This window comes from Phytophthora cinnamomi (assembly GCF_018691715.1).
Source record: "Phytophthora cinnamomi strain GKB4 chromosome Unknown Contig75, whole genome shotgun sequence".
Classification (NCBI taxonomy): Eukaryota; Oomycota; class Peronosporomycetes; order Peronosporales; family Peronosporaceae; genus Phytophthora; species Phytophthora cinnamomi.
The window spans coordinates 367,612-382,269 of NW_027151008.1; the positions used below are offsets into that span (position 1 = coordinate 367,612).

The 14,658-nt window shown below is 52.3% G+C and overlaps 3 protein-coding genes across 3 annotated transcripts; 1 reads left to right on the top strand and 2 right to left on the bottom strand.

The window, feature by feature from the left end:
* Positions 1–1,218: 1,218 nt before the first annotated feature.
* Positions 1,219–11,588, bottom strand: IUM83_19426 (Integrase, catalytic core protein; the record flags this gene model as incomplete). The annotated part of the gene is made up of 3 exons (XM_067944476.1): positions 1,219–1,734; positions 2,557–3,348; positions 11,481–11,588. The coding sequence occupies 3 exons, from the start codon at positions 11,586–11,588 to the stop codon at positions 1,219–1,221; spliced, it is 1,416 nt and encodes a 471-aa protein (XP_067785838.1).
* A 902-nt stretch (positions 11,589–12,490) lies between these two features.
* IUM83_19427 (ATP-binding Cassette (ABC) Superfamily) lies at positions 12,491–12,787 on the top strand (the record flags this gene model as incomplete). Its single annotated transcript, XM_067944477.1, has 1 exon — positions 12,491–12,787. One exon carries the CDS (start codon positions 12,491–12,493, stop codon positions 12,785–12,787), a length of 297 nt encoding a protein of 98 aa, XP_067785839.1.
* Positions 12,788–13,445: 658 nt separating this feature from the next.
* On the bottom strand, positions 13,446–14,345 carry IUM83_19428 (M96 mating-specific protein family; the record flags this gene model as incomplete). The annotated part of the gene is made up of 1 exon (XM_067944478.1): positions 13,446–14,345. One exon carries the CDS (start codon positions 14,343–14,345, stop codon positions 13,446–13,448), a length of 900 nt encoding a protein of 299 aa, XP_067785837.1.
* Positions 14,346–14,658: the final 313 nt, after the last annotated feature.

Here is a 14,658-nt window from a genome sequence, read left to right on the forward strand (position 1 = left end):
GTTGAAGTTCTCAACAAAGGCATTCCAGCTTTGACAAAGTGCCTGCCATTCGGGCACTTTGCTGCGAGAAGAAGTCTTCTTGCTTTGAAACCATCGGAGCTCATGAAAGAGTCCGATGTAGTAATCGCGCCTTTGATGCGTTTCCGCATCAAAGTGCAGCTCGGCAGCCACAGCGTCATCTTTGATGGCGCTGCATACATACAGCGGCACCTCATTCGGAGGTACCGAGTTCCCAAACCGGTCCGCGATCTCGGACGCGGACGGCATCCATGGATCGCGCGCTGCAGGCGCAGCGCGCGGAGAGCCTTGAGCTTTAACATCACGCGCTGCAGCAGCAGCGCGCGGAGTACTGAGAGCCCCAACGGAAGCGAGTGGGGTTTCGCTATCAGTACGCGAACGCTTCGAACTCGAAGCGTCCGATTCGTCCCCTTCACGCGGGCGAACGTTCTTGGCGTGAGGGTCGAGCGATTCGCTCGACACTGAGTCTTTACGCTTTGAGGGCGAGTCCTCCTCGCCCTCCATGTCTTCATCGTCGTCGACTTCGACGACGACGTCACCGTACTTCGCCTTCTGGCGTTCGAAGTAGTCGTCGATGGAGAGATGACTCCCCACCGACTTTGTGGACTTCTTCTGAGGCGCGCTCATCGTTGAATGAGCGCGGATTTCTTCTCCAAACGCGGAGAATTGATGAATGGTCAATTCCGAAGATTGACGTGCGGAGACCCCGCGCTTCTAACCTTAAGGGGGGAGGGGTGTAACGGGGTTACACGCACAAGTGGCTGCAAGCCACTTGTGAATTCAACAGATAGGTTATCTGTTAAAAGTTTTGGATACTTCCTCACCTTGGTGTAAGACACACCAATGGATACATTGAAGTGGACCACCACAATGAGTGGTCCACACATACCCAAAGATCCTATTGGTAGAAAGCAGCATCTTTCTACCAATCGAAGTCATGCATATTAGCGGGGCTCTGACAGCCAGCCGCTGTCAACCCTTTCATAGATGATAAACAGTTTTTAGCAGATTTAGGAGGAAGATCAATTTACAAACAATACAGTTCTCATTTTACCTAATCTAAGTCACTTGGAATCCCTTTTTATTTAACTTATATTTGTGTACTCAAATATAATTAACCTAAGTAATTACTAAGTACTTACGCTTCCTCATACACGTAGCGCAACGTGTAAGCTAAAGTAGTGAGTCAAGTTAGATCCACTACAAGGACCCATTGTCGGCGTGTGCATTTAGCTCCGCGTTCATCGCCTTGATCCACTCCGAAGACTCGTTGCTACGCATCGCCTGTTGATACGTGCTTGGCGCGTCGTCCGCCTCACCGACATCTGCAGCGTACGCCAACACAGCTTCTGCAAGTAGGTTATCCTCGTCATACCTCGGTCGCTTAGGCGATGGAGGCCAGAAGTGATCGTCGTTGTCCGAGTCTTCGCTGCTGTGCATCCTCGAGTCATCGGCGCCTGCTAATCCATCTCCAAGATTCGCAGATTCACGTACGCGCCCGATTCGTTCCGGTTCTGGGTGGAACACCATTTCCTCAGTCATCGCTGGATTCCCCACCCTTTGGAAGTTCGTCAGATCCTGTACCGATGACTCGTTCAACTCCGCCTCTCGCATCTCCGAGTCTTCGGCGGTGTCTCCCACTGACTCCAATGGGTTATCAGTCGTAGGTTGCTGCGCAGGCTCCGGTAATGCAGCATCCTCTCCATCCTTCGTCACCTGGATGACCACCGAGGCTTCAGTGGACGCCATGTCGTAGATGCCATTTACTTCTCGTTCGTCGAGTTTCACCGATCGGGTCACCTTCACCTTGTTTGACTCCAAGTCGTACACGCGGTAACCCTTCGCGTCTTCGGCGTACCCCAGGAACATGCATTTGAAGCTCTTTGCTTCCAACTTCGTGCGTTTTGCCTTGTCAATGTGTGCATACCCGATCGATCCAAACACACGTAAGTGGTTCAACCGAGGTTTCGCCTTGAACGACAACTCGTACGGAGTCTTCGTTGGGTGCATATTGTTGGTCGACCCGTTGGTTAAGTACACTGCCGTGCTGACTGCCTCTGCCCACCACAACGTGGTCACACCCTTGTAATGCAGCATGCTCCGAGCCTTCTCCATGATCGCACGATTCATCCGCTCTGCCACTCCATTCTGCTGAGGGCTATACGGGACGGTCTTCTGGTGCATGATCCCGTTCTGCCGGCAGATCTGGTCCATCGACTTGTTGACGAACTCGCTGGCGTTGTCCGAGCGCAGACACTTGGTGCGCTCTCCCCACTGATTCTGGTACAGATTCATGAACAGCTTGAACTTGACCGCGACCTCGTTCTTCTTAGTCAAGAAGTACACCACGACGTGCCGCGAGTAGTTGTCCACGAAGGTGAGCACATACCTGGCCCCGCCCTTAGACTTCGTCTTCATGGGGCCCATCACGTCCGTATTAACGAGCTCTAGCGGACGTGTCGTTTTCGTTAACGATCGCGACGGGAAATGCGCGACCGCCTGCTTGCCCTTCATACATCCGCCGCATAGGGTTTTAACCGTTTTCTGGGTCATCGGCAGTCCAGTCGTGGCTTGCCGAGTCTTCGTCAACGAGTCGTCGTTGAGGTGTCCCATGCGAGCGTGCCAAAGATCCCACCCGCTTTTCACCCCCGAGTACTCCGTGTAGTACGCCGTATCCTGCTGGCATTCCAGCACGTACGCCTTGCCGATCTTCTTCCCCGAAGCGATCGCCGTCGACTTGTCCCAAATGACACACGACTTGCGCTGGAACTCCACGCTCATGCCGCGCTCAGCCAATTTTCCAACCGAGAGCAGTCGCCGGTCGAGGCCGGGTATGTGGAGTACCTCTACAATTCGGATCCGCTTGCCGTCGATGCCCGTCAAGCCTACTGACCCCGTCCCAGCCACGCGAATCTTCTTTCCATCCGCGATTGTCACAAACATGTCCGCCGACATGTCCGCGTAGTCTGACAAGTCGTCGTGGTGTGGCGTCATGTGCGCCGTCGCACCACTATCGATCAGCCACCCTGCCGACCGATCCTCACCAACAGCGAAGCCTGAGTCTTCGTTGGTGTCACCATTGACTTGTTCCGGGCAGTCCCGCTTCATGTGACCGAATTTGTCGCAGTTGAAGCACTTACCCTTGAACCTGCCGAGCTTTCGTCCGCCATTGCTCTTCCGGTCGAACCCCTTGCCGACCTTGTTGAACATTTGGTTCTTACCCTTACCTCCGAACGAGATAGGCTTCAGCGCACGCTCCGAAGACTCCTTCTTCTCTTGTCGCTCGTACTCCTTGAGCAACTTTTCCTTGACCTCGATGAGCGTCACGTCCTTGGAGTTCTCGACGATTGATGAGATCAACTCGTACTCAGCAGGCAGACTGCTCAGCAAAATAACGAGTTGTCGGCCATCGTCCAGCGGCTCGCCTAGCGTTTGCAGGCCCACGATGAGCTCGTCGAACTTGTCCAGATGCTTCGCCATCGTCGAGCCTTCCTCCATCTTGAACTCATGGAGGCGACGAGTAATCGCCACGCGGTTATGCACCGTTGTCCGGTTGTAAAACTCTCCCAGAGTATTCCACGCTTGAATGGCTGAGGTGGTCGACCGAATCTTCGTATGGTGCTCCATCGCCACCCCTTGGGCGATGAGTCCGAGCACCTTCGTGTCGTTGAGCAACCGGGCCTCGGTGACTTCACTCGGATCCTTTACCACTTGCACGTGCGCCAGCAGCCCCTTCCTCGCCAAGCGTCATCCGCATAAGGAACTCCCAGTGGAAGTAGTTGTCGCTTCCCAGGATGACTTTGGCCGTCTTGCTGGACGTCGTCATGTCCGTCGTCGTGGGCTTGAGCTTGTGCGGCTGTTAACCTGTTTTTTTTTGTGGTTGTGTGGAAGAGGGCAAATGCCGAAGTGAGATTTATCGTTAAGCCTAAATCTACGTTACTGTCCTCCTCGTCCTGTTGTTCCCCTTGTGCTCCTTGATGTCTCTCATCATGTTGTTTAACCTACCGAGGAGCCAGTCTTCGGTCTATCCAACCACATCACGGCTAGGCACGTGCCGTGCCCACCGTCAACTCGTTCACCGCGGAGTCATCTCCGGACGAGTCTTCGCTGGGTCTGTCCCGTCTCCGGATGAGTCTTCGCTGGGTCCGTCCTGTCTACACTGGCGGTACACAATACCATCAGTCCTGTCTACACTCGCGGCACACAATACCAACACAAAGTGACGCTGTAGCTCAGGCGGGACCCGGGTTTGCAAACCCGACCCGAGTGTTGCTGTACTTCTTCGGCGAAGAAACCATCATTCTTTCCTTACGGTCATCCATTTTTTGATTTGATTAAGAGGATAAGACTTGTAGGCCGCTTTCCTAATTTCTCTGGTGTCGTCACGAAACGAAGACACGGCGGGAGGGGGGGGGGGGGGGGCTCCCAGGTAGTTGGCCTAGTTGTATTAGCAAGGTAGACTGCAAAGTGAGACTTCTATCCTAGAGGTCTAGCAGGAGACCATGTAGAATATCCATGGAATAGCCTGACAAGTGGCTTGACCCCAATACCATGTGTTGCACAAACACTGCTGGCGTTTTTTTTTTTTTCTTTTTTTTGCACAGTAGGAGATTTACGGGTTAGCCCTTTAGCTACGAGACAAAGTATGTCTGATAGGAATATGCTGCTAGTAGCAGCCTGCTACATGTACATATAGTGGCCCCTTTTGAGTTGTTATGGCGTGAATTAGTAGTGTACATCACGAATGCGTTTGTAAATTTCGCTGTCACTCTTTCTTCCCAGGGAAATATGATAATTGAGTTACAAACTTAACCCAAAATTCTAAACCTCAACAAGAACCCAAAACGGAAGTCCTGCCACGCCGTGATCCAACTGGAACTGATGGCGGCGGTAGAGTGTAGAAACCATCGCCTTGAGCTTTTGGATGAACCAATACTATAAGGGCCTATAAGACGGAGTCACAATGAATTGATTTTTAGCCGGTCAACAACGATTCGTGCTTTCTTACGCTAGTGCACGAAGGTGCTTGTGCAAGCAACCCATTTCTCACTCCTCCTCAAAGAACTTCGCCTTAGACTGGCCGAACTCGCCATCGAAGAAAACCTCCGAGGACGGGAAGCGAACCGATGGCTTGGCAGGCTTCGCATCGGGGTTGGCGTAGCCCAACGCCACCACCACAGGAATGCTATAGCGGTCGGGAATGTCCAGTACTTGCTTCACCTTGGCATGGTTCATGCCTTCGATGGGGTAGTGTGCAGTACCGCAATCGGCCGCGAAGATTACGGCGACGACGGGGGCCTCGTTGATCTTGCGGATGTTGCTGTCCATCATGGCGCCCGCCAGCCTCGCACGGTCCTCAGCCGAGCGCACCACGATGCATACATAGGCCTGCGTGTTGAATCCGGTCGGGGCTCGCTGTGCAGCAGCGACTTTTTTAGTCAGAACTGTAGTTGGTGCCGGGTCTGAAGGCCTCAAACTCAATCAACACAGGGCGATGCGGGTGGCTAACCCGCAGAGAACTGATGCCGCGTGTATTGATCGATAGATAGAAGATTGAGGAGTGAGGTCGGAGCCTGATGGTAACCAGCTCGTCGTCTCCGTTGGACTCTGCCCAGATAAATGTGCAGTTGGGCATACAAGTTCTAAGATATGCAGGAATCATACCGGAGGAGACACTTACAGTCTGTCCGGCCTGTTGAGTAGTGAACCCATTCTTGTCAATAAAGACAGACACGTGGGTCACCTATTGAGTCAGCTGCGGTGGAATCCGGATTGTCAAACCTCGGCATCCACTACACAGTCCCCCAAGCTTGGACATGAATTCACGGGGTCTTGTTTACCACATCCGCTTTGTTGGAATGGTTTCTGCGAGTACGACCGGAATGGTTGGAAAATCAATTTTGCTGCTTGCTTGTGTTGGCTGGTATAGTAGCTCGCTGTTGAGCAGCAGCAGTCATTGATCGTGTTTGGCGGCCAGGCGGGAACTGAGGTCCTGTGTGTACCGGGCGGTTCTCGTCCATGGCTTGCCGATTTGGGAACTTTGTTAGCGTTGGTAAATCCTCGGTCACATCCGAACTTGAGGGCTGAACACCCAGAGGCGTAGCCTCGGTCACTTCAAGCCTGTCAGCCTGTGCACCCAGAGGCACCACCTCGGTCGCGTGCGCCCCAACAGGAAAAGTACCCAGAGTCATTGACTCGGTCACTTCTAACCCATTAAGTCGAGCACCCACAGGCGTACCATTTGCCAATTCATTCCTGGTGTTGGCATTCTGGGGATCCCTCGTTCGAGGTCTCCTCGCAGTTTGCCGACGGCGTTGTTTGCTACCCTGTCGTTGGCGACGAGTAGTACGCCGGTTGTCAGTTTCAGGTAAGACGGAGACAGCAGCATCCTGTGATGGCAGGGCCGCCACATTCAATTCCGCAGTTTCTCCAATCAGTTTCTGCCAGTGTTCTGTGAGCTTTTGGTCACGGGCTTGGTTCACATAGTTGTTCACTAGCACGCGAATTTCTTTAGCGAGGTGCTGAAGTGGCTCAAATGAATCCTCGATCGACTGAAGCCCTTTCCAGCCCACCAATATTTCAAAATCATTTATGTTGGAATTCCACCGATGTGTTTTGAGTTCATGCACGGCAAATATTATTCCTTGCGCTGCCACATGTTCAAGAAGTTCATCGGTCACTTCCAGACTGGCGTCGGAATATAACTTGAGCCGAGAGGCGTGAACATCCATCTCGCTGCCCGTAACGAGGTGTCGGACGCGAAACGAGTGTGTATTAGCACGAACGGCACGATATGGTCCAGTCCACGTCACTAACAGCTTGTTACCTTGCTTCTCATCGACACGAGAGCGCAAAACGTAGTCACCCTCGGCAAAATTAACAAGTGATTCTCCGCGCCTCCGCTTTTGGTTCAGTAATCGCTGTTTGAGTTTCTGGTCATGCATTTTGCAGTGCATTTCTTCCATGCTGCTGCGTAAGTTAGCCAGATATTCGTCAATTTCTGTACTTACAGGAACAGTTTGAAACCCATCATTTTCAGGTAGATAGAATTCCATCAGCGGCGAAGGACACTGCAAACCTGTGAAAAGCTCTATGGGTGCGTGGTTCGCGAGCGAGGGAACAGCAGTGTGATTCAAGTTCGATTGTACCATCGGTACGAGATACACCCAGTCTCGGTAGCTGATTTTGTACGATAGAATCATTGTGCGGATAACTTGTAGAATGTCCCTATTGATTCGTTCAACCGAACCATTGAACCAGGGGCAATATGCTGGAGTAAATGTCTGCTGCGTGCGCAAGCGTCGACTCAGCTCTGTGACCACTGCGTTTTTAAAATGCGTACCCTGGTCAGATACCCAATCGGGAGGAACGCCAAATCGAGAGTGCCAAGCGAGTAGCGCTTCGACAACCACATCACTATCGGGCGTATCAGCAACTACTAATTCGCAATAATGAGTGGCGTGATCTTTCAAAACCAAAAGATACTTGCTGGCACCAAAGCTTTCCCCCATGTAAAGGAAATCAAAATGAAGTACGCCATTTCGTGTGTTGCAGTCGATCACTTCACCCCATGGCCTCGGAATAATCTTCCCCCCATGGGAATGCAGACACAGACGGCATTGCTTCAAAAACTTGGATACAGCTGCTGATAGCTGGTCGATAGAAAAAATTCTACGCAGGTGAGCGGTCATTGCGTGTTTTCCACGGTGGCCTTGTGGCCCACAGTGAGCAATAATGCAAAGGCGCTGCACCAAATCATCGGCATCTGCAGGTATCCAAACGCGATCGTCGATAGTTAAAAACCTCAGCTTCGGGTGCCGTGAAATTAGCCTGTACGACAGCAATCTCAGCGAACGTTGGCCAAATAAACTGTTCATTGTCCAGAGGCCGAAGTTCACTTATCTGCACTGGATTAGGAGTAGGTTCACAGCGGCGCACCACTTTAATACGTTTGATAGCAACGGCTGGAATGTGGTTTCCCGCCCAGCGAGAAATCATGTCTGCCCACACATTTGTTGGTCCTGGCACGTGCTCCACAACATAGCGAAAGTTCATTATCTTCATTGCCCAGCGCGAAAGCTTGCCTTTGACGTGTTTCTTTAGGCTCTCATGCGGGGCGAAAACGTGAATAAGATTGCGATGATCGCAATACATCCTGAATGGCTTCGGGCGCAAAAGGAGATAGTCTAACTTGTCACACGCCATGACTATTGGAAAAGCTTCTTTCTCAATCACCGTCCAATTTAATTGACTTCCAGAAAATGTTCCACTCATACACTGGATGAGGCGGTGCTGTTGTTCTGTAGCAGGTCGCTTAGGATCAACATCGGCCACCTGCGTTATAATTAGCGACCAACCAACATCCGAGGCATCAGTGAAAAGACAAGTTGTGGCACTGTCATCTGGGAAATCTAGCGTAGCTGATGTTGCTAGCATTTCCTTCACCGCATCGAAAGCTCGGCGCTCATACTCATCTAACACCACAATAATACTAGCTGCTGCACGTCGCGAGCGTTTAGTGTTGGTGAGTGCGATATTCAGTCGTCTCTGTAACGGTGCAACGTGACGAGCAAAATCAACCAGGCTCTCACGCATCCAGTTGGCTGCGAAGACAAATTGCTGGAGTTCTGCTGCTGTACGAGGATACGGAATTGCTCGTAACGTATTTATCCGGTTTGAGTCGTGTCGGACACCTTGGCTATTGAGGATCCGGCCGCACCACTTCACTTCAGGCTCGAACAGGCTAGACTTCTTCACACTCAGTTTCAGTCCAAACTGATTGAGCAAGGAGTAGAACTCAGCTAGTTTCTCGAGGTATGTCTCGATGTCAGCAGCATAGAGTAGCAAGTCATCGATCCAGATAAGAAGGTGTTTGTAGAGCAGACTCGCAAAACAATTCTCCATTGTTTTCTGGAAAAAGATAGCTGCGCTTGAGGCACTCGTCGAGGCGTGAAAATTTTCTCGTCGGTCATGTATGAAAGAAATTCCTGGCACATCTCAGCTAAAGGCAACTGCCAGAAACCCTTTAGCAAATCAAAAAGTCCGAAGTGATTCATTCCACGTGTATTTTCCATTACGATCGAAAGAATAGGCATCACCGCCACCATCACTTCAGTCTGTGCATTCCTTGTCCGGTAGTCAATTGTTTGACGCAAGTCGTTAAAGTCAGCAGACTTTTTGACGGGAAACGCGGGGCTCGCCCAGCGGCTTTTTTGATTCTCGTAGACCAGTCCTAGATCAACGAGACGTTCATTAAATTCGTGAAGGAATTGGCGTATGTGAGGAGGATATTTGCGGGGCTTACACGTTGACGGGCGAGCCCCATCCTGCAGTCGGATCTCGAGCGGAGGCACATCCGCGGGAGGGTCACCGCGAAGCTCGAGCCTCCACACGTCGTATGCATGTGCAATGGTGCGCAATTGCTCCACACGTTCCTGTGGAAATCCTTTTGTCACGGCGCGCTCGATTAATCGATCCACAGCAGCGAAAACGTCATCGTCTCCACTCGGCTCAGCGCCGCCCATGTTCACAGGCATTTCGTCAGCTTCCAGAACAATTGGATCTCCGATAGTTTCATCGTCACCGCGATCAGCCAGCAGCTCAAGCTGGCGCCCGACGTCAATACCCAGAGAGGTCAGTAAATCATTTCCAACGATAAATTCATCGTCATCCACGTCCATGATCAAAACGTCAACCGTACCCATTGGCTGCACAGGGCCGGCAGCTGTGTGAATCATTACTTGAAGTCTTGTCCGTTGATTGGCGCGCACCCACGATGATCCAAACGTTTGGTTCTCGACAGCAGCGTCGAGCTGTTCGGCTACCACGGTGGGGTCCAGGGCACGGAGCTCTTCCCAATGCGAACGACCAATTACAGTGAAATCAGAACCACTGTCAAGGCAGTACGGAAGCACCAGCATCCCATTTAAAGTCACGCGGCGGTCGGGGACAGGCATGGTCTGACTGAGACGCTTGATGTGCGCTCGCTTCTTCTCCCGTGCCTTACGCAGATCCTTGCGTAGCTCAGCCTTCTCAGCTTCGCTCGCTTTTTTACAGTCCCGCAGCCAGTGCATCTCCTTGCATTTAGGACATGGCGCCGGCGGTACAGACGGTTGCTTAGCGGAGTGTGGCTTCTCATCCAGCTTGGATTTGCTACGAGCAATACTGGCAGGCTGAGGCGTCGCCTTTCCACACCATGTCTTCTGTATTTTAACTGGCGGGACGGGCTTGGTCTCCGTTTTTCCTCGTCCATTTTGGTCGCGCTTCGCTTTCATCGCGCGATGAAATTGGCGGTCATGCTCCGTGGCCCTCTCGAGTATCAGTTTAAACAGCAACTTGGCGTCCGTTGCGGCAGGCTTGTGCGTGTAGCGGACGCACTGCTTGACCTCGCCCTTGAGCGCAGAGGGGTGCAACGATGCTACCAACAGCTTGCACTTCTGGCGCTCGCCATCGTCACCATCAAAACAGTTGGTGAGACCATTTTCAGTAATGATCTTCTTGAACTGCACGAAATAGTCCACAACACGGGCGGCCACATCACTTTCGGCCATTTTCATCCGCAATTCACGGTCGAAAAGCTCCTTAATGTCAGGAAGTGTGTTGTTCTTCACGCTACCAATAATCTTGTCGATTTCCGCTATCAGCTTGTCGTCCGTCACGCTAGTCGCCTCCGTTTCCATCCACATCTCGCAAAACGTGTCCAGAACGTCGGCGTTTAACGAATCGCGGACAGACTGAACAACTGCAGCGTAGTCTTCGCCAGTAACACGGCAGCGCGAGCGCAATTTAGCCTCGTACTCGCGCCGTTGTCGCTTCCACTTCACCAGTGCCTCGTGTGAAATGCTGAGAATCACTGGGGGAAGCAGCGGCGTGAAGAGTGGGACAGAACCCGAAGAAGCTCCATCTCCACACTTGATTTCTTTTCATTGTTCTCCATCTCTTGGCCCAGCGAGAGTTGTCTCGAGCTGCGCGAGAGTCTTCAGTTGTTCACAGCGCACCACAGGAAAGGTCTTGATCTTGTCAGACCGTATGGCGGGCCGTGAGAAATTCTACTAAAGAATTCTTTGTAGTGGGTCCCGGGTCTGAAGGCCTCAAACTCAATCAACACAGGGCGATGCGGGTGGCTAACCCGCAGGGAACTGATGCCGCGTGTATTGATCGATAGATAGAAGATTGAGGAGTGAGGTCGGAGCCTGATGGTAACCAGCTCGTCGTCTCCGTTGGACTCTGCCCAGATAAATGTGCAGTTGGGCATACAAGTTCTAAGATATGCAGGAATCATACCGGAGGAGACACTTACAGTCTGTCCGACCTGTTGAGTAGTGAACCCATTCTTGTCAATAAAGACAGACACGTGGGTCACCTATTGAGTCAGCTGCGGTGGAATCCGGATTGTCAAACCTCGGCATCCACTACAAGAACATAGACAACTGATCCACCATGAGGGGTGACAGATCGATCACCTGCGTGAGCTTGAGGATCTCCCGGAGGGTTTCGGCCGGCACGGGGTCGGACAGGAAAGACTTGCAGGCGAAGCGCTCACGGATCGCAGCTCCCAGGTGTTTGGCCATCGTGGTATTCGGTGAGTATGCAATGAAAAGCAAGTTGAAAACTGATGCCGGAAATGCCCCGGCACTGAGTGCCTGGTACGTAATCCAGTTTTGATTCTGTTAGCGAACCTGTCAGACCCAACAAACATTTTGCACGAAAAGCAACACGCAGGAAATGACCCAGCCCCCAGTGTCTGGTGCGTATTACGCACTGCGTAATCAAAATTTGATTTTGTCCGCGATAACAACCATTTTTCTCGAATTGTAAAACAGCTATCTGCTGAGACTTTTGAGTGAAATGTCCAGTACCCCAGCCTTCGCTCGTAGAACTCGGGTGAACTGAGCAGACAAACTATAATAGTGTTTCGGCGGACTACTCTTTGGGCAGTTCATGCTATTCGAGGAGCCATACGAGTCGCCTGGACAACGACGAATGGGACACAAATGCCCTGCTGGGGACTGACAAATGTGACCCAAATACGGAAGCGCTGGACTGCCAAAGGTGGGGCTGGAGATGCTGCTGTTCAAGCGGCTGTCGATGCAAAGTTGCAGACCTCGAGGTGGGCACGTTCATGCGCCGCGAGGAGATTCATCCAGCACGTGGCTGCACAAATATTTGATGAGTTGGCGGGCGGTGACGTCTCGTACCGAGAAGTAGAGCGTGTGCTGGAGACCAAGTGCCAGGGTGGACACACACAAATTGCTGGTGCATCAGGGCGTCAAAATGGAGTGTTTTGAAGGGAGGGTGCTGCCTTTCGACCTGCACGCTAACGCGTGGTGGAGGCGCTGGCACAATTATAGAGGACGGCGCTCCGACGAGACTGCGGGCGACGACGTGGTCAGAGAGAGTTATGGGCTGGAGATGGTCGATGTGAAAACTGGTAGTGCGTGTCGCGCTGTGTAATCTACAGCGTTACTCTATCATGCTCTTCACCGCACTGCTCTTCGGGAACTGCCCAGACGACGAGTACGCACAAGTAATCCAGTCGTTGCGAACAGGAATGACATTGGCCATGACCGAGTTTGCGAGGGGCTGCCACATCCTCGAGAACGCCCCGCAGGCCGTGGGTAGTGTCCCCAATCGATCTTATCTCGACAGCGTCTTCAACGTCAGGCACGAAGACATGCACTACTACATGTTCATCAACATCATGATGATCCTGACGCTGCGCTTCCTCGGCCTTCTAGCGCTGCGCTTCATCAACTACCAAAAGAAGTAGGAGGATCAGGGGACCCTAAAATAATATTTATATTTGTCATGGGCTTCGAGCCTGGATAAATTATGGCAAGTGTCGAGGCTGCACCAAACATACTTTATGACCTGCGCGCAAGAAGGTAAATAAATAATTGAGTAATTGGTGTCAATAAGAACACAGAGCCACAGTTGTTTCGCACATTCACGTGTATTGAATGAAGAGCGAAGTTACTAGTGCATGGCCTCAACAACCGTCTTGGCGTCCCAATAGGCAGCGTTTTCTCGTAAGAAAAGAATCATCTCCAAGGTGATTGGCATCAGACCATGACGTTCATGTCCGAACGTGATGCGAGCCACGCTGGTGTCACTACAACAGGAAACATTGAAAGTGGTCTTGCAGAAGTTTGTAAAGGAACAGCAGAACGACTGGGTGGGCGCTGCAAGAAAGAATTTAGGGTTTGATACACATAAAATTACCTGAAATAATGTGGCCCAACATAAATAACGGGCACATCTAGGCATGATTGAGAAAATAAATAACTTGCTGTTATTTATCAAAATTACTGCAGCGACAATATTTTTTTTGGGAGCCCTGAGCCTACGCACGCACAGTGCTCGTACAATTTCGTGTAAGTTCATTCAATGCAAGTTTCCGCCGTGAAACACTCCTCAACTTTCTCACGTCAGCAGCACTTCTGCAACGCCTGGTCCACCAGCATGTTTTCCATCATTTCATTGATCGTCAAAATGTGGGCGGACGCGGCGCCCGCCATGAACTTGGTCAGCGCAATTGTCGATGCATCCTGTCGGATCTCTGGGTCCGAGATGAGCGGCGCGAGGTGATAGCACGTAAGCACGCGTGTAACAGCCTCTCCATCAGCATTCGCACCATCAGAGCTCTGCGGTTTCATCAGCACATATCCCTTCAACAGCAAATGCATACCGCGAACCAGCTCCTCGTCAAACGTGAACGGCTCAATGTACGAATCCCAGACTATCACAACGCGATTGCTTTCCACGTATCGCCGCATCACCTGCTGCACGTAGAACGTCGCGCACCTACCAGTTTTCACATCGACCATCTCCAGCCCATACCTCTCTCTGACCACGTCGTCGCCCACAGTCTCGTCCGAGCGCTGTCCTCTATAATTGTGCCAGCGCCTCCACCACGCGTCACCAACCGCGTGCAGGTCGAAAGGCAGCGTCCTCTTATCATACAGTTCCATGCTCAAGCCCTCCCGCAGCAGCGGCCAGTGCGTCTCTATCCCCCCTGGCACTGGGCAGTTGGTCTCTAGTACGCGCTCCACCTCTCGGTACGAGACGTCGACGCCCGCCGCCAACTCGTCAAATATCCGCGCAGCCACGTGCTGGATGAAGCCCGCAGGGATCTCCACGCGGCGCACGTGCTTGCCCGTTTCAGACTCGGAGTTCTGCAGCGACAGCCGCCTGAACAGCAGCTTCTCGACGCTCTTGGCCAGCTTGAACTGGGCCCTGCACTTGTCGCGGAGACGACTGTTCTCCAGCTCAACCTTGAGGCGGCGCTCGAGTTGGCGAGCACAGATGTCCTGCCACACTTTGGGCAGTTCCACGTTGGAGGGGTGACCATTATCATGCTCGAGGGGCAGCTAACTGCGCCGCAGTTGGCCCCCAACTGCTGCAGTTTGAGCTCGAGATCGTCAACCTCCGCGCGCAGGCGGCGCAGCTCGCACAGCTTCTTGCTGCGAGCCTTGTTGGGGTCGTAGTTGCGTTTGGGTCTGGTGTTTCGCTTGGTGCGTTTGGGCTGGGAGTTGGGGGTCGCGGTGGAACCGTTAGGCCGAAGAGGTGGCGACAGTGCCCAGGAAGGCGATATCGACGACGAATGGGACCCAGAGGCTCTGCTTGATGCTCTGGTCAGCG